A 26,129-nucleotide genomic window follows, 5' to 3' on the forward strand; every position below is an offset into this window, starting at 1 on the left:
CCAGAAGGTCCCAAAGAAACGTGCTCAACTTTTTGGCTCATCTCCGGTACTCTCTTCGGTCCCAAGCTAATCGATACACCCCTCGAAATATAGGAAAATCCACGAACCCCTCATTTTACCTGTCAAACTTTGATAGCGAATCAAAACAAACATAGACGAGTGCACGGATGGACTTGAGTTCACTCACTCGACAAAAAGTGACACAACAGCGGGGTCCTGTTTACTAAAAAGCTTGGGACCGAAGATAAAGGGTGATACGGTCAAAATTTGGTCAATATCAACTTGACGTATTTCTTTCAATTTTGCATTTAAAAAACCTGAACACCCCTCATTTTGAAGGTGTGTGTGTGTGTAGAATGTTGCTCCTATTTTGATTTTGGAATTCACTCTTCAGTTGTCAAAATGCCGTCCAAGCAAGAAGAGCAGCGTATCAAAATTTTGCTCGCGCATCGCGAAAATCCGAGCTACTCGCACGCAAAGTTGGCAAAATCGCTAAAAGTTGCCAAATCAACCGTTACAAATGTAATTAAAGTGTTTGGGGAACGTTTGTCGACAGCCAGGAAGTCTGGATCGGGGGGAAATCGAAAACCGGAAGCCGCTGAGACGACAAAGAGAGTTGCCGGTAGTTTCAAGCGAAACCCTAACCTCTCTCTCCGAGATGCCGCAAATAAGCTGGGTGTATCGTCTACAACCGTGCATCGAGCCAAAAAACGAGCCGGACTATCGACTTACAAGAAGGTAGTGACTCCAAATCGCGATGATAAACAAAATACGACGGCCAAAGCACGATCCCGGAGGCTGTACACGACGATGCTGACGAAGTTTGACTGCGTGGTAATGGACGACAAAACCTACGTCAAAGCCGACTACAAGCAGCTTCCGGGACAGGAGTTTTATACGGCAAAAGGAAGGGGAAAGGTAGCAGATGTTTTCAAGCACATGAAACTGTCAAAGTTCGCAAAGAAATATCTGGTTTGGCAAGCCATCTGTACCTGTGGCTTGAAAAGCAGCATTTTCATAGCTTCCGGGACTGTCAACCAAGAAATTTACGTGAAGAGTGTTTGAATAAACGTCTGCTGCCTTTCCTGAAGAAACACGGTTGTTCCGTACTGTTTTGGCCGGATTTGGCATCTTGCCATTACGGTAAAAAGGCCATGGAGTGGTACGCCACCAACAACGTGCAGGTGGTTCCCAAGGACAAGAACCCTCCCAACACGCCAGAGCTCCGCCCAATTGAGAAATACTGGGCTATTGTCAAGCGGAACCTAAAGAAGACCAAAAAACTGCTAAGGGCGAGCAGCAGTTCAAGGCAAACTGGCTTTCTGCGGCGAAGAAGGTGGACAAGGTGGCTGTACAAAATCTGATGGCAGGGGTCAAGCGTAAGGCCCGGCAATTCGGATTTGGAAAAGCGGAAGCCTAACTGAATATTTTTCCTGAACTTTATACTAATTGAACTTGAGAAAGAAATTTAATTTGATTTTTTAAATAAACGATTTCACCGATTTACACGCGTTTTCCCTTGACCAAATTTTGACCGTATCACCCTTTAGTACCAGAGCTGAGCCAAAAAGTTGCGCCGCGAAGTGAGAAAACTCAGAGGGCTTTGACTTCTTTAACAACTTTGTCGAAGACAGTAACTTTCTATCTGGTCAGGATCTTGCGATATATCACATGCGATAATTTCACTTGTATGCTAGCGCTACGCAGTGAGAAAATTCTGAACTACTGTCCACCAGCAAAAAGGTTATGATCTCCTGAACAACTTTTTTGGAAACAGTAACTTTCTATCTGGTCAGGATCTGGAGATATTCCATGTTGTAACCAATTACGTTAAATCCCACATAGTATGAACACCGTTTACAAGGTTTCCATTTACATTTCCCCTATTATTCGCATTTTCGGGGGTTTACTGTAATCAAAATGTTGGCTTGTTAAGTTCAAAATAAATTTTTTGAAGAATACACATTGGTTTCAGATCAATTGGTAGCTCGGCAATAAAATGGCATTGAAAAACTCAGATGTGTTGTACAAAGTAACGGACGGTTAAAAATTATCACAGGATCATGATTGCAATTTTTTCTCGAATTTTCATTGGGATCATGCTCTGAATTCAATTCTCAGCAATTTAAATTAATTCATTTCAGAATGCCCTTTGAATTTTTTTTTTCTTCCCTTGGGATTCCACTCTATTTGAAAGTTTCTTGCAGTGAAGCAACAAATTCCTTCGATTTCTTATTAATTTTTTTTTATGTGTTTCAAGCCAGAACTCTCCTGGAATTCTTGTCCGAGTTCCTTTGAAGTTTTTTTAGAATTATATTCAGATTTAATTGTTTTCCTCGTTTTAGTATACTCCCGAAGTATTCTCCGAAAATTTCCATGGAATTATGTTTGGCATTGTTTTTCTCCCTAAAACTTTTTGAAATTATCCTCAGAATTCCATTGGCATTCCTAAGAGTCGTCCTTAGGAATTAACTGCAAAAATTCGTATGAATTTTCATTAAAATTCCATTCGAAACCTGTGCAGGGTTTACTTTAAACACTACTCAGAGCTACCTTGGTAGTCACGTTACACATAGAATCTGGAGTTACTCAGGACTACCTTGAAAGCAGATTGCACTTGATGTTTTGCTCTCACAATTCTTCCCAAAACACCCTTGGAATGAGTTCCTTAGAAATTATCATCCAATTTCATGAGCCTTGAAGATTATGCAAGGTCTTGATGTTTTTTTATTTGTGATCTTGAAAATACCTAGGCAATAGGTTCTTGATAATTTCTTCAAGTATAATTATTTTTAAGAATTTAAAAAAAAAAGTGTTCAAATTAAAAATTTTAAAAAAAGTTGGAAGGGTTGTATACTAGATACGACCGCAGGGTTGGCGTTGGATAACGTCTGTTATGTGTTGTACTTAATTGTGTACAGTATGCAAAAAAAGTTTATCCACCCCCCTACCAATTTACAATTGTTTTTGTTTTTCTGGTGAAAATCAGTTTAATTTTATAAGTGTTCCTCCATGATTTATCAATTTATGTTTATTTATCACATTGCCATTTAAAATACGGCGTTTATATCTTTTCTTGAGATTTCATGTGATAAATTATGAAAAATGGTGAAAAATTACGCAAAAAAAGTTTATCCACCCTCAAACGGATACTATGATTTAAGTGTGTTTTACAGAGTTTTAGTGTGTATTCTGCAACTTTATCGAATGTAAACATTGTGCCTATCTGTCATTTAGTGCTCTTGAAGTTTTCGTGCTCAAAATTTCAGTTTTGTGTTCAAAATTGGAAGTTATTTGTTTCAAAATGCCCAAAAAAGACCAAATTTCGATCAGTATCCGAAATTTGATTATTGAACATCACAAAACTGGCAAAAGCTACCGTGATATTGCTGATATTGTCAAGCTTCACAAAGATACGGACGCTAGAATTGTGCAGATGTGCAAAAAGCGTGGTTTTATCTCGCCAGCTAAGCGATCGGGGCGTCCTTCAAAGACAACTGACCGAATTGACAGAGCTATCGTGAAGAAGGCGGAGCTGGACCAGGGACTATCAGCTCCGAAAGATGCGAAACAGATTGAAAGCGAGTTTTTCATTCAACTGACATCACAATCCGTACGAAATCGTCTTCATAAGAACAGTCTTAATGGCAAAGTAGCTCTTAAGAAGCCATGGTTGTCCGCAAAAAAAAATTAAAAAAAGATTGAAGTGGGCCCAGGACCACATTTCATGGACCAGTGATGACTGAAATAAGGTAATCTGGTCAGACGAGACGAAAGTAATGCTCTTTGGGTCACCATTGATACCATCAGACCATACCATCAGATACCATAAAATTTTGGTCCATGAAATGTGGTCCTGGGCCCACTTCAATTTTTTTTTATATATATTGCGGACAACCATGGCTTCTTAAGAGCTACTCTGCCCTTAAGACTTTTCTTATGAAGACGATTTCGTACGGATTGTGATGTCAGTTGAATGAAAAACTCGCTTTCAATCTGTTTCGCATCTTTCGGAGCTGATGATAGTCCCCGGTCCAGCTACTTCTTCTTCACGATAGCTCTGTCAATTCGGTCAGTTGTCTTTGAAGGACGCCCCGATCGCTTAGCTGGCGAGATAGAACCACACTTTTTGTACATCTGCACAATTCTAGCGACCGTATCTTTGTGAAGCTTGACAATATCAGCAATATCACGGTAGCTTTTGTCAGTTTTGTGATGTTCAATAATCGAATTTCGGATACTGATCGAAATTTGGTCTTTTTTGGGCATTTTGAAACAAATAACTTCCAATTTTGAACACAAAACTGAAATTTTGAGCACGAAAACTTCAAGAGCACTAAATGACAGATAGGCACAATGTTAACATTCGATAAAGTTGCAGAATACACACTAAAACTCTGTAAAACACACTTAAATCATAGTATCCGTTTGGGGGTGGATAAACTTTTTTTGCGTAATTTTTCACCATTTTTCATAATTTATCACATGAAACCTCAAGAAAAGATATAAACGCCGTATTTTCAATGGCAATGTGATAAATAAACATAAATTGATAAAGCATGGAGGAACACTCATAAAATTAAACTGATTTTTACCAGAAAAACAAAAATAAATTGTAAATTGGTAGGGGGGTGGATAAACTTTTTTTGCATACTGTATATTATATTTTAGGAATATTCCTTAATAACTCTTTTGCGAAAGTTTGGTGGCCCTGAAAAGGGCCGTTTTGTTGGGCTGATGTTGTTGACAATGATGGAACGGGCGACCTTGTTGGACGCTTATATAGTAGAACAGAAAATATCAGAGGTGTCAGATACTCGCATACGTACGTTAAACTCTTTCTTGCTAATGTTGTGGCCCTGAAAAGGGCCATTTTTCCAACGCGCTCGGCGTAGTTGTCCTTGCGGAGCAGACGGTGAATACGACCGACTGAGAACTGCAGCAGCTTAGCATTCCATGACGGCGGCCCAGTATACCGGAGCACTGGCACCAACGCACTCGGCGTAGTTGCGCTTTCGCCCCTAGGCTCTGCCGCTGCTCTAGTACTGCTGCTCTGCTGCTCTGCTGCTGGGTCGACGATCGGATAGACAATGATGGAACGGGCGTTAGTTTAGTTTAAATGATCTTTATTTCAGTTCAACTTGAATGATTACCATATACATTTGTCTAAGTGATTTAATTGCTTTCTTCATCTTTAGGTATGGGCAAAATTCAAAATTTGTTTTACAGAATTAGTCCTAGACTTAGTACACGGTCGACCACCTTGGTGGGATTGGTTCGTTTTGTTTTTAGAATTTGAAGAGAAACTACTTAATACTACTATTTACAGCTTAAAACTAACCTACTCTACTATATACACTTAACCTACTATGTACAAATTGCTTATTAAAGCATGTTCAGAAAGATTGCATTTTTGGATATATTTGGTTGTCATATCCTCAATTTTGGAATCTACTTTGGGAATTTCTGCCTCTTGATGGAGGTCTGCTATTCTTGTGTCGAATGGACGATCTAGGATCATCCTCAACACTCTATTCTGTGCAACCTGGATTTTGTTCCTGTGGGTCTGAGTGCACGATTCCCACACCGGGGCGACATAGAAGATCGCGGGGGCTATGATCTGTTTGTAGACAGCCAGTTTGTTTTGCCTTGAGAGGCGGGATCTGCGGCAAATGAGCGGATACAAACACCTAACCAAGGCGGAGCACTTAACTAGGGTTTTCTCTATGTGCGAGCTGAACAGGAGCTTCTCATCGAACAACATCCCGAGATAAGTAACATCAGCGGACCACTCAACCCTTGTACCATCCATTATTACGGTACAGGAGGGAGACGGTTTAAGTTTTGGCGATTGTCTGTGAAGGAACATGATCGCTTGGGTTTTCGAGGTGTTGGTTTTGATTTTCCACGTGGTGGCATAATCAGTAAAGGTGTTAAGGCATCGTTGGAGCTTGTTCGTAATTTCACGAGGCATCCTACCCTTGACGGCTATCGCGGTGTCATCTGCGAACAGGAAGAACACGCAACCGTCTCCTAGAGGAGGGATGTCCGACGTGTAGATGCTGTAAAGCAGTAGTCCCAGCAGACTCCCTTGCGGAACACCTGCTGGGATCGGAAATTGTCCCGAAAGGGAACTATTCAACGACACCCGGAACGACCTTTGCTGGAGGTAGTTACGGGTGATTTTCACAAGGTATGGTGGAAAGTTAGAGTTACAAAGCTTGTATATAAGTCCGTCGTGCCAGACATAGTCAAACGCCTTTTCGACGTCTAACAAAGCCATGGCTGTGGACTTGGATACAGCTTTGTTACTTCGGATGTTATTCATCACCCGCACTAGCTGATGATTGGTGGAATGCCCCTTGCGGAACCCGAACTGTTCCGGAAGAAGAATGTCATGTTCCTCCACAAACTTGTTTAGTCGGCTGAGGATCAATTTTTCGAACAGCTTGCTCAGCGCTGAGAGCAGGCTAATCGGTCTGTAGCTTGACGGTAGTGAAGGGTCTTTCCCAGGTTTGCGGATCGGGATGATTTTTGCCACCTTCCAGATGCTTGGAAAGTAGTGCAGCTCCAGGCACCTGTTGAGGATGGCAGCCAGCAGCGAGTGCACCCTCGCGCTGAGATTTTTCAACTCTAGGTTGAATATTCCGTCAAACCCGGGAGCCTTCATGTTCTTACTGTGTTTCAGCGCTGAGCAAATTTGTTCCTCTGTAATCCGTTCTTCTGGAGGGACGGCACAAGGGGAGGCATCTAACGTCTGGAGGCACTGCGCAACCTGGTTCTCGAGTGGACTTGGGATTTTTGAGCCAAGCAAATGCGACTGGGCAATGTGCTCCCCAATCGCATTGGCTTTCTCTTCGTTGGTGATAAGCCGTTCGTCATTGACTCTAAGTGGTGGAATGGGCTTGGGGTGAGACTTCAGCACCTTGGCAACCTTCCAGAATGGTCTGGAACGGTCGTCCAGGTTCTGAACGAGCCGCCCGAAACTCTCGTTCCGGATTGAGACCATTCTGGAAGCGATCTGCCAATTCAGATCGACCATTTCGTATTTACGCTGCAGATCCCCAGTCCGCTGGAACTGGCGTCTACGAACATTTCTGAGCCGAATCAAGAGTTGGTGTGGGAATCAATTTCTTGAAACTTACCCCTCACAGGAACTCGTCGAACGCACTCTTCGTCAGCCACGGATATGGCTTGATGGAGACCCTCCAGGGCCCGGTCGATGTCCTCCACTGTGTCGAGCGGTGGGTTGTCGACGATGTGGCGGTCGACCACGTGCCGAAACTGGACCCAGTTGACTCGATGGTAGTCCTTCCGCAGGCACGGTGCAGGGGCCACGTTGTAGCCCAGCTCGGTCAGCACCGGTTGGTGGTCCGAACTCAGGTCGTTGACGGCAACCGGCTTGGCTAATCCAGTGTTTGCCAAGAACAGGTCCAGCGTCGATGGGTTGCCCGCCGGTGATGTGAAGGTTGGTTCGTCCGGAAACCAGACGGAATAGAGACCATGCTGGGAATGGTCGAATAATAGGCGACCGTTCTGGTTCTGCTGGTAATTTCGCCAGGCCTCGTGCCGGGCGTTCAGGTCCCCTCCGATTACGAAGCGGGCATTGGTGCGGGTTATGATGGCAAGGTCGTTCTTGAACTGATGTGCTGTACCATTGCTAACGGTACATTGCCGGGGGCAGTAGGCGTTTCCGGTCGATGTTTCCACCTCTACGCCGACTGCCTCGATGATGGAAGTGCGGTAGTGGGGTAGGGTGCAGTACTAGATGCCTTTCTTGATGATGACCGTGACACCGCCTCCCCTGGAGCTGGTGCGATCAAGCCGGACAATGCTGTGGTCGGGCAGCCAGAGGCTGTCACCAGTCTTGAGGTGGGTCTCGATGAGAAGGCCCACGTCGATGTCGTGCTTGCGGAGGAAGTCTGCAAGCTCAATGTTTTTCGCCCCTACGGAGCGAGCGTTCCAGTTGGCGATCTTTATGGCTTCACGGACCATAATTAGCGACGAAGGAGATGATAGCTTGGAGCTGTTGTGTTCTTGTAGCGCAGGTGCGCTTGATGATGATGGCCTGGGCCAGCAGTGTAACGATCTCATCCGTTGACAGCGGAGAATCGTCGGAAGCTTCGCCGGTTGAACCGGCTAAAATCTAACGACTGCGGCTGGGCTCCGTTCTGCAGGGCGGAGAAGGGAATTTTGAAAAATGATAAAGTCCTAATTTTAACATATGCGTAGAAATACATCAGATCGATTGGTGTTAAAATTATTGAAATTGGTCCAGGGGCAGCTGAGTTATTAACGCTCAAAATCTTTCATAATTTTGTTACACGTTCCATTTTCGGTTTTCAAAAAGCTTCCTCCCATATAGAAACCACAGGCGTAGTCCTACGTCAAAATATCCATTTTCCAGAACCTGAAGAAAACAATTCAAGCCTCTATTTTTTTTTTAGATGCTGAAGATAAACCTCGTTAAGGATCTTTTAAGTTCAATGAGTGAAATACAGTAGCGAGGAAAATTAAATTTTTGCATAGTAAAATGTATTATATTTGTAATATAAATAATTAGAATAGTTTTATCGTCTCGAGAAAACCATCCACATCTACTTATTAGCATACCAATCCGAAGTTCCTATTTCCCGAAAGATAGAGTTTTATTTGTCTGGAGTAATCTAAAAATATCAGTGTTAATATCGTTTTTCAAAATTTTACATAATTATGTATTCTGTGCTATCTAATTTCTTATGAAAACTCATACTTGAGAATGTTACAGAGGCTTAAGAATATTTAAATCTGCTTTGATCTTGGAATTTCGACTTCATTTTTAATTCCATTTGATGCATTGCAATAGCATAAATTACATAGAATTTGATACCCGGATTATTCATTACATACAGTTGAGATAAAATTCCAAGCCCGGTTTTGTTTACAATGAACAACGACTCGATAACTCGACAGAAAAAGTTACACATCCAGCAAACGTAAAATGCATACAATCGAATTTGTTACGATCCCTCTTTCAAAGCAAGTGCAAGCAACAATTTTGCAGCCAGTGCAGTACAAACCAAAAGCAACCTCCCACTAGGTGGACCACCCATAAAAGCACTATTTTGCCCACCGGCTGTACACGGATCGAATCCTACGATCTTGGTAGTTGCCGACCCTCGGAGAGTGCAACAACCACCACACATGCAGGCGTGCCACAAGAAAGTGATCCAGCAGCAGCAACTGCAGCATCCACCGTGCCCCTCACACACACAGACCTAACCACCAACAACGGTGGTGCACCAGATTCGCCATAGCATGAAGAAAAAGCTCCCCCAAGAGAGTGATCCCCCGCAAAACGAGAGCCTTTCTACCGTTTAACACTGATCATGATGATGATGATGATGATGACTGAAATAGCACTCGGGTGAAAACGCTGGTGCAGCTTTCGCCCCAGCTTCAAACCAGCCCCCAACTCTCGGATCGGATAGGAGTCAGTTGCAAAGCGTCGTTCGCGAAGTCTGGATCGCTCTGCTCCTCCCTACCATATCGGTGTTGTATTTACCACCGACCAAACCAACTGCCGAGATCGCGTGTGCAAAATTCGCGCTCTACTAAAGGTTCGACTTTGTGCCTACCAAAACGGATCGTTCTGCCGTCGTCAGTGAACGAGATCTGCTATACGATATTATTAACAGGCAACCTACCTGCATTCGACAGCCCACGATTATTGCTAGCCGAGTGATGGCAAAGTGGAAAAAGTGAAGAAATTTCTATCTCTTTGCACTCTAATTGCGCTACGAACGGTTCCGATGCGGTTGACGATTGAGTGCAAAGCTTGCGGGCTGCAAGCAAGGGTGTCCCATGTGGTTCAGTGTTAAAGAACTTCAATCGATAAAACACGGCCAATGAGAGTAACTCAAAGTAGAGACGAGTTTGACACGGGGGCAACAATCACGAATTTTGGCGAAGCTCACATCATTGTGATGAATATAGTGGGCGAGAATGACTGCAACAGACTACTCTTTGGAGCATTATGCACTGCGATGCAAGTGTGAAAGAGTAAGCTGTTTTGTTCTGTCATACGTCCGTCAGTTTTACCGCTGTTAGTTTGCCCAAAAATGTCAAAATCATACGCGGATAGAAATCTCCTTATACCTTTTGGCAAATTTCTATTGCTGATTATTCATAAAATGTATAAGTCAACTAATAAGCAGACGCCTTGCAAAAAGTTAATGAAGATCATGTGTCAAATGAAATGTATAAGCGGTCACACATACTTTTTATGCATTCTTATAGGACCTGTGTGGTTTGTCTTATGGAATGTATAAGGCTGATGTTTTGGCAAAAATATATAAGTGAAACACGGTCAATTTACATATTCAAATTTTAGTTACATTCACTCAAAATCACAAAAAAAAACGTACATAGCCAATTGACCACTTTGTCAAGCAGTTTTGGTGTGACTTTCTACCAGCGATTTCACAAAACTTGACCTATTGTTTTTTATGAAACGCGCAACTTTTCTCGATGTTCTAGAAGAAAAAATCTCAAAATAATGTTTTATTTCAAAGTTCGAGTGGTAGTAAACGATGATTCCGCAGATGGAATTGGAATTGCCGTGGAATGATAGAAGTACAGAACATTTCAACTGGGTTTAATTTCGTGAAATATGATATTCAACAAACCAGTTTCGTTTCAATAGTAAGCCCCTGTATATTGAATCTGGAGTCTTGGAATTTCGAATTTGAATAGATTGCATGCACCGAAGATCTTCTTAATCCCATGTCTTATAACTATTTCCATGTGGAATCTTGATATTCATTATTTCTTTAAGGCGTAAACATCTCATCTTGTGATTTTTTTTACTTACTGCCGGACAGGTTTGGTTCAAAGGGTCTAAGAATTATATGATCGAAAAAAAAATTAAGATGGTTAATTTTCCCAGAAATCTTTGTGGATGTTTTCGGATTTTCCCGGGCATCGTGTACTTTCAAAATTCATAACTCATGAAGCAAGTATCGTAGAAAGAACATTGGGTAGTAAAATGATAAGAAAATTATCTCATGTGTTCCACTAAAATGTTCACGGTGAATGGAAATCGAATGGAAAATCAATCATTGTAAGGGTATTGAAAATGTTTCTAATGATTTTTTCATGCTTGAAAACTTTTTATCTTTCACTGGTTGGTGTCTCTTACTGGTTTTGAGCAGGGATCGACTAAAAACTCGGAGTGGCGCAAAAAACACCGGTTACTTACTTTACCAATCAGGCTAAGGCCTTGTTGTCCTCTGCTGTCCGAAGAAGTCGTCTCCATTCTACTCGATCCATGGCTACACTTCGCCAGCCTCGTAGACCGCAGGTCGCCTTCTACTTGGTCGATCCACCTTGCCCGCTGCGCGCCTCTTCTTCTTGTTCCTGTTGGGTCGCTTTCGAGAACCATTTTCACTGGGTCGTCGTGCGGCATTCTTACGACGTGCCTAGCCCACCGTAGTCGCCCAATTTTTGCATTGTGGACGATGGATGGTTCTCCCAGCAGCTGGTGCAATTCGTAGTTCCGTCATCCATCTGCACTCCACCGTAGATGGTACGCAGCACCTTCCGTTCGAAAACACCAAGGGCACGTTGGTCCTCCATGAGCATAGTCCAGGTCTCGTGGCCGTAGAGGACCACCGGTCTAATCAGCGTCTTGTAGACAGTCAACTTTGTGCGGCGGCGAATTTTATTCAAACAGAGCGTCCTCCGGAGTCCAAAGTAGGCACGATTCTCTACCATAATGCGTCTTTGAATTTCTCTGCTGGTATCATTTTCGACGGTCACCAGTGAGCCCAAATACACGAACTCATCGACCATCTCGATTTCGTCACCGTCAATCTGAACTCGGGGCTAACATTATCTTCCCTAGAAGTTCTTGTGCTACTCTCAAATACGGGAGTGGGTCCCTTACATTTGGAAAGAGAAAGAGACAAAGGAGAGAGAGATTTTATCCTAGGAGAGAGTAGTTGGACTGCACAGGTGCTACTTGCATATAGCACAATCGAGTAGTGCACTGTGTTATGACGGGAGGAGCACTTTTCAATCGGACATGGCTTAGAGATTTACAGGAATTACTGTAAACGTTAGGCTGGGTGCATGACACTCATAAAATATATGTCGCAGTGACTGTATGGTGTTCAACAGCGTGGGAAAATACCAATTTTGATGCTTGATTTCATGCAGATTTTTTTAAAGTTCGATGTAAATATAACACATTTAATTGTTGTGAAGAAGCTATTTTGGGTCAGTGTGGGAACAGAAAAAGTCCACTAAATTTTCAAGTATCAATCTTTAAACTGGGTTAGGCTATTTATCTGACATCCTGTCCCGCAGGAGCAGTTTGCTTCACACGCGCACGCTGTGTCCGAAGTGGCGGAAACATCAAATTTGAGTGCTAACAGTCCTAAATCGATTGGCTTTAAAATATTCTTTAGGGGAATAGGGCTCCGCACCACTTCGTCGTACTCCACTTCGGTTCATAATACTCTCGCCCCAAAATCGCTCATTTTACCTACATCATTTGTAATTAATCTGAAAGTTTTATTTTTATGGTATTAGCACATAGAACGATGAAGTAGCGCGCAGTCCTTATTTGAATTAATTAATTTTATCGTAATTTACTATATAAATATTTGGAAACGGCCCTAAAGAAAAAAACCTCCGAAAATTGCACCATTTTTTTTCCAATAGAATATTTAAGAACCAAAGGTTTTGTGAATTTAAGAGCCCAAACTAACTTTAAGTTATTAAAAATCCTAGGTCCAATGTTGATTAATCCACCACGGTACACTTAGCGAAGTAAACTATTAGTAAAATTCGGTATGATTTTCATTAAATTACCTTATGAAATATAACAATGCCAAAAACATAAAGCGAAGCAAACTGGAAACCAACCAAGAAGGCTGATATAACGGGGTCCGTGCCTTCACCACTGGTCTGTCGACGCTTGGAAAATGAATAATGCTAATGGGGTGTTTACACTTATGCTATTTTACTAGCGCTAATGAGCTAGCTGCTAGCAAAAAACTCACTAGCATAATGTAAACAGGGCATCAACGTCTACCAGCAGGAGCAACTGAAATTCGTGCTAGTTGGCGAGTACACTAGCGCTAGAAAATCCGCACAGATCGAGGGAGACGACTCTATCTACGCTGCAGGAAAGATTGTGTTGTGCTGTGGCTAGCTGCTCGCACGATGAGTAGATAGAAAGAAGATTGATGACGGTTCTGAAAATTTCCTGCAAAAAAATGATGCGCGATGCAAGTATATGCGAGAAATGCAAGAAGATTTTTCGAAGATTGATTCGCTAGTGTGAGATTTTTTGAGTATCTAAAATTGAGATTTAGATGTGTCGTCCCCCTCGGCACAGATGTAAGCACCCCATAAAGGCACATAGAAGCTACCTCGTCTGCTAGCTATCCTAATACAGCAATAGAAAAAGCACACTCTAGGAGAAGCAAAAGAGGGAGAGAAAGAGACTTAACACTCTAGCGGCAGCTCTCCAACACAAGAAGAATTGAATGTGCTGCACCACGTCTCTTTGGAAATGATAGCGCTGTTTCGCAACAGCGTGTGTTTTACTCGCAGAAAATTAGCACCCGATCCCTGGTTTTGAGTTATGACCAAAAACAAAAAAAAAACAAAACACCCCAGGTAACAATTTGATGCTTAACAAGTGTTGTTTAATCGATTTTAATTCAGCTTTAGTTTGAATAATTGTTGTCTATTTTAACCTTTGTTCAGTTTTTAAACATCTAAATCTGGAGATTTTAATCAGCCGAAAGCTTAACAGTTATATAAATATTAAGCTTTTTATGGCATTAAAGAACAGTCTTTTCCAACCCTTGTTCAGCCTAGTTTGATTAGAAAAAAATAAGCTAAAACTAAAATCTTATATATTTCAATGGGATTGCAAACAAGGTGCTGACTAATTAGATTTACATATTTATATTGCAGTGTATATAGTGTCTAAAAATTACCTTTGCATTTCGGGATTCGAACCGGCAGTCGCTGATTCACAGGCATTAATCATACCTACTGGACCACTTAAGCATATGTGTGGCAAAAGGTATGATCATTAACTTGAAACACGTCAAATTTAAGATGAATAACAGCAACCGGAAGAGTATAATACAGCAATGCAGAATTGTAAACAACTGGTGACAGTAAAACATTCCTCTCATTTTCAAGTGTAGTTAACACAATGTAGACACAAGTGCGCGAATTATTTCTATGGTCATGTGGAAGCTATTTTAGTGCCATAATTGAATTATATTTTTGGAATGCTGTCTGAAAATTCAGTAAAAAATAGCAGTCAAAACACAGAAATACAAATGTTAATACTTCCGACGTCGTCGCAGCCTACGTATACCTGGAGCTATTCCTAAAAAGCTCATCTACCTTGTCTTTGCTGCTGCCTCTGCTTGGATTTAGTTTGGTTGGCAATGATTTTACAAGAACTAAAATGCCGGAAATGCAACGAGTGGCACTGACTACATTTCACCAATTAGGCTATCAAATATTTGTAGTGCATTGCTGATTAGATCAGCTAACTTATTGAGGTTAAATTACGCGGATACAATAAGCTTCGTGCACTACTAATCAACTATATATTCAGCCTGCTGTTAATAAGCTTTGTACACCTTAAATCAACCAATAATCAGCTTCTGTTCTTACTGTTCAGCTTGAATTGTTACTTGGGGTGTGTGGGAGAAAATTTGCAAAAAAAATCCAAGGGCTCCGGTGGGATGCGAACCCACAATTACCATTCACTACACGGGTACATTGCCAATTATACAACGGTGGACCTATGGTTTATACGGATGTATTTGGCTAGTGGCGTTTGAGTTTCGAATATATTTCTATGTTTTTTTATTGAGAATGTTTGAAACAATTTACATTAGATTTGGTTGCAATTCGAGAACGCATGATCAAAAATAAAGGCGAAATACAATCGCTTTAAAACAGAATTGAGTGTACTGATGTCAAATATAGTGTATTCATGATACTGAAGAATATCACTATAAAGAATACTACACAACCATGCGTCTCCATTGAAACATAGTCACATCCCTTATAAACGGGTACCATACACAAACTATATCATAGATGGTGCGACCATACCGCATAGAGTTCGGATGAAATCCGGAATTAGTGGTTAGGTGCTTCTTATGGTTATTGTTTGTGTGGAATCTATACCTATTTTATATTCTCATAGGAGTATTGAACGAAAATCCAAAACTTAATAACTTCCAAAAAATATAAGTCAAAAATAATTTTAAAAAATACGTCGCTGATGTTTTTGTATGTGTGTCTTCAAACCATGAAAACCATAAAAATACAAATACAATCAATGTTTTTCAATACAAAATCCATTTATTTTTAGATCATTATATTTTTCTATAAAATATTTTTAATTATCTTTCATTTGATATTTTGATCTTTGAAATCGGCCCAAGTTATAAATTCAAAAAAAAACTTTTTTCGACCACCCTAAAATGGAAATGGTCACCCTAATGACAAAATTAAAAAAAATACTGGTCTCATATTTTGCAATAAGGAACAAAACTACAATTTTTTTATGAAATTCTGAGAACCACTATATCCTTTTGCTATGAAATGGCTGTAGAAAGGGTGTCGCACATAAAATTGCATCACGGAAAAAACTTCAATTTCAACCACATAGGACACCCTTGCGATCGAACCGGCAATTTCACTCCAGTACATTGTTTTATCTCTCATTTCGGATGGTAAACGATCTATATACATTAATTAGGAGTGCACTGATCCGCAGCAGCTGAGCGAGCAGTCCGCCGTTCGATTCACTCCCACCTAGCAGCCCTAAAGAGAGCACGCGCGCATGATCAACAGAGTCTGCCCACCAACCAACCAGACCAGAAGATCACAGCACGCTGCACCGATCGAACGAACGGAAAGGAAAAGTCTCGTCGATTCGGTCGAGCATTAACTGCATCAACGGAGAGTTTGATTCGAGTCGCGTGCACCAGAGGAAAACCAACTGCGAAGGTGATCGGATGCGTGTTTTCTTTTATCGTCGTTGTCGTCGTCGTCACCCGTCGGGATGAGGCGTCAGTTGTAAAGTAAAAGTCGCGATCAAGATCAAGTTTGGTGGCTTTTCCTTCGTGCTCCGAAACGATGCTGAAAGGGAAAACTTCGAGTTTGTGAAAATTCGTGTGTGACAGTGTGACTTGCAATCCGCGCTGGAGAGGGCGTTGAATTGTGAACAAACGAATGTTCGAGTTGGTAAATAAAAGTGCCTCGGAAGTGGTGTAACTGTAGCGGTAATGAGAGTGGTTCGGTGAAATACAAACAATTTTTTTTTAGTGGATTCTTCGCTGAACAATCGTTGCTCGAATTCGGTTCGGTGTGGTTGGAATCAAAACAACATTGCGCCGTGGGAAAAGAAACGACTTGAAATCAAATAAATAAATTACGGTGTGAAGTGTGATGGCCCACTGAAGCAGACGGAAAATTAATCCGTTCAATATTCGACGACGACGAGGAAGCTGGAAAAACCTCTGCGGGGCATAACGATATACAAACTGACCACAACTGGGCGGTTGGTCGACGGACGGTTCAACACAAGACAGCTGCCGGAATGGATCTATTTATACTTTTTGCAACGGCAGCGCTATTTACTTTCACTGGAAACGGTACGTACCCGAGCGGGATTTGTCTAAGTTATATGAATGTGTGGTGCAGGTTCTGGTCTGGATGCTGGCGAGCAAAAACGGCATGTGGCGCGTAATTGCGTAATATTGGGGGAAGCGAAGTGAAAGTTCGAAGCTAATTATCCAACGGAATGAGAGAACCAAAACACTGAAAAGCTACAAAAACATCCTGGTAATTACGGCTTGACGACAACCAGTCGGAAAATACAACCTTGTTATTTTTCGAATGGTAACGTCAAGAAATGTACACCAAACCGAGGAATGTAGGATTCTTTTACAGTTTTGCATAAAAGATAAAAATTAATGGTGTTCGGCTTGCATGATGCGTACAGTAAACAGGGATGTACTACAAAAGTTCGAATCAATGGACGCAGTAGTTTAAGGACAAGGTTCACGGAGTCCCGCCAATTCGCGTTATCCCTAGCACTAATCCTGGTCATCCAGAAGTCATACAGAACTGAAAATTAAACGCAGCAGCAAACATGTAGATTCATTTTGAACTTCATTTTCATTTTCATTTTCAAGCACAGAAGGGGGTCTCCAGTAAAACATTATTGTCCATACAGTACAACGGTAGAGGTAATGATTTGGCACCACAGAATAATAATCACAGGGATCAAGTAAATCCTGCTTAAGATGCCGAATAGAGAGGAAAGTAGAGGATAGTCAGAGTAACAGTAGTAATAGTAAAAGTTGGAAAGTAAACGTACAGAGGACCATGTTTTGCAGTACCTGTAATTCTTGTAAATTCAGTTACCTATCATATAAATTTGCATATCATCTAGTTATGATTATTGACAATAATACTTACATTTCGATGAAGATGGTGCCACATATTTTACCTTTTATGTGATACCAATCATCACAAAAGCCTCACCCCAGCAGGCCTGTGTTCAATCCCAGTCGGCGCCGCCGTGATGTTCTGAGGCATAACATTTCTGATCACGCCTTCCTTCTGAAGGTAAGTAAAGCCGTTGGTCCCCGGTTCATGAGTTGATGGGTCGATAGGTAGGGTCCAGGTGTGGGAGCTGCCTCCCTGGCGTCGGTAGCATTGGTGCTCAGCACAGAAAACAAATCAAGGAAAAAAAAATCACAGAAGCCAACCCTGAATCGTAGACCAGGTCCATCAACAATACACTCGTTCCGAGAAGGGGCTCTATGGTAACACCCACACTGTATAGTCATCTTCCTCCTCTTCGCTCGCCACCCGGAATAAATACTCGGTGCATCATAGATTTGATATGGTTAGTAATATCAAATAGTGTTACATGCAAACGAAAAATAGACACAACCAGGATTAGTTTTTCAAAGTAATAATTTCATTTGAATGCCCAACCAACGGTAGCATATATCAGTGACATTGTCTCACACTGAACCCACCCGGAGTGATTTGAGACTCGGGAACAATCGCACCCGCAAACAAACACGTCAATCGCCGACCTCTCGCGAACCAAATCTCGATCTCGAAAATTAATAACACTATCAGGTAGATGAATGATTCCTGTACCATTTGGTTTAGTTTGTTTACGAGATTGATCCATTATTCTAGAGAATTCGGCGATTGACTTGCCTGTTCACAAAAGCAACCACGCCCAAATCTCAAATCACTCCGGACTTAAAGTTGTTTACTTGGATACTTTTTTATGGTATCAGAGTGGAGCTGCGTGACAGCTTAGTTTTCAAAACCTGACAGATGTGAGTAAATTTTGCTTTTATCTTTCGACAATACTACAGAAGGACTAGTCTATGTTGGCAGTTTGAACACTGGTTCCAGTATATTGTTTGAAGAAAGTTCTGGAAAAAATGCTGTGTTGTGAGTGCGTATTAACGAAGCAAAAAATATATCCGCGTAGTAATCCGATTGAATTAGTATTGAATTGTGAATCCCATAAGCTCCGTGGACCACGTTAAATCTGACAGTCGCGAAAAGTTAAAAATGCACTTGACAAAATAGAATAAATATATTAACAAGTAAAAGGATACGTCCGGGACCATCCGTCAAAGGATACAGTACTCCGATTGAATCAATAAATCTGTTTAAGTATATAATATCTAAACTAAGTGAGTTCCGTAAACCGAGTAAGTTCCGAACGCCGCGCGAAACAGCATAAAAAACAAATAATAATAAAAATAGCTTATTAGCAGAGTGCCACCAAAATAAATGTGATAGCCTATATTGGCAAGTTGATTAATTTTGGTTTCCTCCCTAAATATGAAACTGACTTACAGTTCAAGTTTCATTAACAACCCTATTTTTGGTATTAAGGGAAAGTTCACCGCTTCGAAAAAAATAATTACGTTTTGATTTTTCTAAAAATATTGAAAAAAAGTATCAAAAATCTAAAAAAATCACATTTTTTCTAATTTAAAAAAAAAAATCACGTGCAAAAACATGTTTTATAAGTCATTATGGCATAAAGTTGGACTCAAAAAACCACAAAACATCAACTTTTCGGTTTTTCTGAGAGTCCAATTTTTTTTCATGATGGGATAGAAAAATTTTTTTTGCATGTAATTTTTGACAAAAATCTAAGAAAGAAACTGATTTTCTTGGATTTTTGATAATTTTTCCCAATATTTTTAGAAAAATAAAAACGTACCGAAAATATTTTTTTATTTTTGGGCCGGTGAGCTTCCCCTTAATTTGCGCCTTAGAAATAGACAACCAAACCCAGGTACCAATTTGATGCTTAACAAGTGTTGTTTAATCGATTTTTAATTCAGCCTTAGATTGAATAATTGCTGTACATAGACCACGTTAACCTTTGTTCAGCTTTTAAACATCTAAATCTGGTGATTTTAATCAGCCAAAAGCTGAACAGTAATGTACATTATAAGCTGTTTAAGGCATTACATAACAGTCTTTTCCAACCCTTGTTCAGCCTTCTAGTTTTATTTCAAAAATAATAATGGAAGACCGCTTCATATCTTATGCATTTATATGGAACTGCTTTAAATTGTTGCTGACTAATTGAATTTACATATTTATGTTGTTAATATAAGTTTAAAAATTACCTTTAGATTTTGGGATTCGAACCGGCAGTCGCTGAATCACAGGCGTCAACCATACCTACTGGACCATTTAAGCATATGTGTGGCAAAAGGTATGACCATTAACTTGAAGCACGTCAAATTTAAGTTGAATAACAGCAACCGGAAGAGTATTATACAGTAATGCAGAATTGTAAACAACAACTAATATTTTTGAAATGCGGTCTGAAACTTCAGTATAACAGACAAAACACAGGAATACAAATGTATACTTGTCGCAGCCCACATCTACCAGCTATTCCTAAAAATCTCCTTTTCGTTGTCTTTACTGCTGCCACTGCTTGTAATTAGAAAGGTAGGCAGTGAATTTAAAAGAACTAAAATGTCGGACATGCAACGAGGGACACAGACACTGACGACATTTAACAAATCAAGCTATCAAAATATGTGTAACGCATTGCTGATTTGTGGAGAATTGTGTTAAGCTTAAATAAGGGTTGTTCAATGTTTAGATCAGCTAACTTATTGAGGTTGGATTATGGGGGTACAATTCGCTTCATGCACTACTAATCAACAATATATTCAGCCTGATGTTAATCAGCTTTGTACACCTTAAATCAACCAATAATCAGCTTCTGTTCTCAATGTTCAGCTTGAATTGTTACCTGGGAAGTGCTCGAATCAGTAGGTAATGATGGTAATAAGGGGAGTAGCATGTCAGTTAATTGTAAACTGTAAAGTCTTAAATTGCCGAACTGTAAAGTCTTAAATTGAACATTTTAAAAGTTAATCTAGAAGCTAATCGAAACAAAGTCTAAGTGATTGTGAAAGCAATTTAAACAGTCTATCCTAGTTGAAGATGCTAATTTCATATAACAGACTAATGTGGTAATTTTTATACGATAGATGAGGAGATGAAAGTATAGAGTTGATAGTTCCGTTAGAGTACTACAGTGTGAAAATTGTATATAGAGAGTAGAAAGAGAGCAAGGACAACTTTTTAGGAAGGTACAAATCGGTTCGATCATCTCTCTTTACCAAAATTCCCGTCCGTGGTTGGTGCAAGGTAATCCAACGATCGACGGAAGCTGTAAGTACCTGAACCGTTTCTTTAGTACCCACACGAACACACCACATCCAGTAGGGAAGACAGTTTATATTAGTAGGGGAAGAAAGGGGAGAGGGGATTCAATACCAGTCGATTGGCTCACGTTTAGGGACCACATATTACAGTTAGGAGAAGGTAGGGTGAGGGAAAGGTTTTAATAGTTACAGGTTGGACAAACAGCTAGCAGGGCAAACCGATCTGAGTTCTGACAGACGACTCTCGTCGTCTGGCGCATAAGTCAGAATTTTGGAGGCCCTTCCAGGATCCTCCTTACAAATTTTCTACTACTAGATCCTCCTTACAAATATTCGTGTCCGTACCGACTAAATTCCAAACTACACAAGCCCAGAAAGCGTTTGGTAAGCTCTATCGAATTGCGCATTACTAATGGGGTGTTTACACTTATTCTGTTGCACTAGCACTAATGAGCCACCTGCTAGCAAAAAATTAGGAAGTTGTATCCAAGACTCGACCGTAGATTTGACGTAGGATTACGTGCTCGGTATCAATATTTGGCGACAATTTTTTTAGGGAAACGTGTGACATTTGTGTAATTTTCAATAGTGACCTATTAAAGATTTATAAAGTATTCATTTTAGCAGCTTTGTAGAAAAATTACAAATCGATTGGCTTGTTTTGAATTAAAATCCATCAGCTATTGACAGAGTTATAAGTGGTCAAAACCTGACCACTTTTCGTAACGCGCTCGATTCTTTTTAATTTCACCCCCAATATGTTGCCCAAAGACGTAATCCTACGTCAAAAGCTGACCAGCATAATGTAAACAGGGCAACAGCGTCCCGACAGCCACGAAAAGTTCAAAATGCACTTAATAGAATAGAAAAAAAAATAACTCAGTGAAATACTACCTACTAAAGGAGCCACCTAAAAATTAAAATTGAACCGGAATGTGAATATAGAATCTCAGCCAGATTAACTTACCTCCCCAAATTATTCAGCCTTCTCTTGATTAGATTCGAAGAGCAGGGCTGCTTCCACTCACCCGCCATAAACAATTGTTTTTTCGGAACTATGAAATCATTAGAACTGAAAAGCCTGCGAACAACGTGCCCGGCAGACAAAACCCGTCACCATCTCTTCCAGCGCGTCACAATCAGCGATTCTACTACTCGTGAGCGCTCACTGAGTGAACGCTCACGAGTCACAAACTCGCCGACTGCAACGCACCGAAAGCGAAACCGACAAGCTTCATGTGTCAAACACATACCTCCCAACTAACTGCATCTGACAAGCACAAAACACCACTACAGCATCCAATGATTCCACAAACCCGAAAAACACCCCCCACAGAGAAGTGAGTCCTAGTTTCCTTTTCAAAACTAAATCAAACTAGCATCCCAAGCAACCAAAAGTTCGAATAAAAGCCCTTTTTTGGCTTTATCAGCTAAAGGGTGATCGGTCAAAATTTGGTCAAGGGAAAACGCGTGTAAATCGGTGAAATCGTTTATTTAAAAAATTAAATTAAATTTCTTTTTCAAGTTCAATTAGTATAAAATTCAGGAAAAATATTCAGTTAGGCTTCCGCTTTTCCAAATCCGAATTGCCGGGCCTTACGCTTGACCCCTGCCATCAGATTTTGTACAGCCACCTTGTCCACCTTCTTCGCCGCAGAAAGCCAGTTTGCCTTGAACTGCTGCTCGCCCTTAGAAGTTTTTTTGGTCTTCTTTAGGTTCCACTTGACAATAGCCCAGTATTTCTCAATTGGGCGGAGCTCTGGCGTGTTGGGAGGGTTCTTGTCCTTGGGAACCACCTGCACGTTGTTGGCGGCGTACCACTCTATGGCCTTTTTACCGTAATGGCAAGATGCCAAATCCGGCCAAAACAGTACGGAACAACCGTGTTTCTTCAGGAAAGGCAGCAGACGTTTATTCAAACACTCTTTCACGTAAATTTCTTGGTTGACAGTCCCAGAAGCTATGAAAATGCTGCTTTTCAAGCCACAGGTACAGATGGCTTGCCAAACCAGATATTTCTTTGCGAACTTTGACAGTTTCATGTGCTTGAAAACATCTGCTACCTTTCCCCTTCCTTTTGCCGTATAAAACTCCTGTCCCGGAAGCTGCTTGTAGTCGGCTTTGACGTAGGTTTCATCGTCCATTACCACGTAGTCAAACTTCGTCAGCATCGTCGTGTACAGCCTCCGGGATCACGCTTTGGCCGTCGTATTTTGTTTATCATCGCGATTTGGAGTCACTACCTTCTTGTAAGTCGATAGTCCGGCTCGTTTTTTGGCTCGATGCACGGTTATAGACGATACACCCAGCTTATTTGCGGCATCTCGGAGAAAGAGGTTAGGGTTTCGCTTGAAACTACCGGCAACTCTCTTTGTCGTCTCAGCGGCTTCCGGTTTTCGATTTCCCCCCGATCCAGACTTCCTGGCTGTCGACAAACGTTCCCCAAACACTTTTGTAACGGTTGATTTGGCAACTTTTAGCGATTTTGCCAACTTTGCGTGCGAGTAGCTCGGATTTTCGCGATGCGCGAGCACAATTTAGATACGCTGCTCTTCTTGCTTGGACGGCATTTTGACAACTGAAGAGTGAATTCCAAAATCAAAATAGGAGCAACATTCTACACACACACACCTTCAAAATGAGGGGTGTTCAGGTTTTTTAAATGCAAAATTGAAAGAAATACGTCAAGTTGATATTGACCAAATTTTGACCGTATCACCCTTTAATCGAAAGATTATGAAGAGAATTCTATTCAGCTTACTTTTTAAGTAATTAACCGAACTTCCAAGTTCACATTCGATGTTTAAGCTTCTAATAGAATGCTGTTTCGCTTTTAAAGAGAACTTGAAAGTTCACAAAAGGTTCGTTTAACCGTTGGAGGGAATGTTATTCAGCCCAAAAAGAAAACTTGAATGAAATCCACAAACCAAAATAGAAAACAAATATATCTTTTATTCTGCTGTTTACCACGTTCTCTTCTAATTTATTATGAGCTGCTGCGTTGTCGGAAGATAAATGTTTGAAACATGTTTTTAAATTACTTACCACAAGTCTCGATCTCGAGTCCTCCTCTTTGAAACCGATGTACATACCACTGCTCTATGTGAACGTGAAAGTCTATTGTGAACTTGCACCGTTTGACGTTTGACAGCTTGTTTTGTTTTCCGCAGAAGTTTTCAGAAACCTCAAAAAGTACGAAACAAATTGACTTAATTGTAGTAAATTTACCTGTTTTGCGACTTGCTTTATTCAGAAAATCATTAAGGTATGGTAGTGGAACGCAATACCATTCGCTGTAGTAGAAACATTGAACGCTCGAGGCTGTAAGGAGCTGTCGGTCGTTCCAGATCAATGGCTGCAAAAATCAAAGAGTGGACACATTTCGTTCTGACCAAACGCAAACAGTATCGTAGAACAAGATAAATTGATCCGTGACGAAAGCAGCTGTTCCAAAAAGTCATGGCTGAAATTCCGATGTACGGTGAGACGAAATCCTATATTATCTTTCACTGAAGGGAAGCAATGATTGTCTTGGAAGATCGGTAATCAATTTCTTTTTTATATTGGAGCATGTTTAGATGTGGTCGGCTGTTGATCTTGTCAAGCAAATAAGATCAGGAGCTGTTCATAAACTACGTAGACAGTTGAGGGGGTGACAATTATCCAAGGCCCATACAAAATTAAAAAAAAAAACAATGTATAGACAATTGTCTACGTAGGGGGAGGGTGTGAGGGGGGGGGGGTCATTAATCCCAAAAAACTGTTTACGTAGCTAATGAACAGCCTCTAGGCTGATGCACAGTGCTCAAACGGTTCGAAATTGGGCCCTGATTAGCCTCCCAAAACTTGAACTCATTTAGTGAGAAACTGACTTGGCACAAACCATTTGAAGTTTATATGGAAAATACTATGGAGAAACCATGATTTCAGTTCATATCTATCAAACAATTCACCACATCACTATCCTTTTGAAAATGATAGCAGTGATTGTAGCAAATTTACTAAACGAGTTCAAATTTTGCGAGGCTAATCAAGACCCAATTGGGTTCTTTAATTTTGAAAAATATATCGTTTTTAATATTTCATCTGAAAAAGCTTCGTTTTCTGAGCAAAGCGATATTTTTTTCGAACCCACACACTTTCATCTCGCGCTAATAAGGTGATTTTTGCAAATGTAATCGTACTTATTTAAAATAGTTCCAGTGTACCAACATATATGAAATTTTGGGTTTGGGTTCCATTTTTAATGCAGATTACGAATATGCATTCACCTCAATACCCTTAAAGAACCCAATTTGGAACCGTTTGAGCACTGTGGAGTGAAAATTTCAAATTTTGCATCAGTCTAATGCCTAGGTATTTGCTATTTAAAAAAACATACTAGACTGTCGACAGCTTTGTTTTCCGATTCCCATTTCACCAGCAGTTTATTGCGATGATAGTAAAACAAGCCATTATTTTTTATCGTTTTCGAAAAAACTATTTTACGCTTTTGTACCTATAGTCAAGCTTGGAGCAGAACACCGTTTTAATCTCCAAAAGTAAACAACATTTCTTAAATTGATATTTCCAAAGTTGCTTACAAGTTTAAGTGAAGGTTCAAGTCGAACTTCCTTCGAACTTTGTTTATGTTTTTCTTAAGTTCTTGCAAAGTCTTATCTAAAACTTTACGTGTACGTTAAAGTCTTAAAGAAGGTCAACATAGCTTAATTGTGAACTTTCACGCTGCTTAAAGGAACGGTTAGTACATAGATGGAACATTGTGTTAGAGGTTCGAAACAAGTTCTTTATTAACTTTTTGCGAACGTCACAGTTCAATTGAACGGGAACAAGAAACTTCTGTTGAACTTTCAAGTTTCCAATAAATATTGGCAGTACTTTAGAGAGCATTTAGTTCTGTTTGTACGTGTAGTGCCTTGTTAATCAGCAAGAAAGTTCAACGGAACTAAATTTGAACGAGATATGAACTTTTGAGTTCGTTTCTCAAGTAAAATCCGAACTTTAGGTTGCTTGGGATGTGTCAAAATAAAATAAGAGTAACCGGTGGCTTATCCCGCTACTGTGTTACCTGACTTATAACGAATATACGTTGTATACGAGTACCCCGAATACAATGTATAGTTCGTCTAATTTTACATTGCAAATGCTATGCAAAATTATACGAGTCATACGTTGTATTCGGGGTACTCGTATACAACGTGTATTCGTTATAAGTCAGGTAACCCAGTAGTACCACACCCAAGCCCAAAGTAAGTGCCTTTACATAAACGTGCTGTGTCATGGCTATCGAATAAATTATATACAGTAGCAGCTAGAACTTTGGTTCTCTCAAGCCATTTGGTTCATCAG

At 40.5% G+C, this 26,129-nt stretch overlaps 1 protein-coding gene across 1 annotated transcript in view; it reads left to right on the forward strand.

The window, feature by feature from the left end:
* The first annotated feature begins 16,570 nt into the window (after positions 1-16,570).
* The window catches only part of ChLD3 (Chitin and LDLR binding deacetylase 3), a 44,222-nt gene continuing 34,663 nt past the window's right edge, over positions 16,571-26,129 (forward strand). The window contains exon 1 of the mRNA XM_065224087.1: positions 16,571-16,688. Coding sequence (XP_065080159.1) covers positions 16,634-16,688 — 55 coding nt within the window. The 5' untranslated portion in view covers positions 16,571-16,633. The remainder of the gene's footprint in view (positions 16,689-26,129) is intronic.

This window comes from Ochlerotatus camptorhynchus, unplaced genomic scaffold, assembly GCF_037179485.1.
Source record: "Ochlerotatus camptorhynchus isolate MF236.1 unplaced genomic scaffold, CSIRO-AGI_Acam_v1.1 ptg000204l, whole genome shotgun sequence".
NCBI lineage: Eukaryota > Metazoa > Arthropoda > Insecta > Diptera > Culicidae > Ochlerotatus > Ochlerotatus camptorhynchus.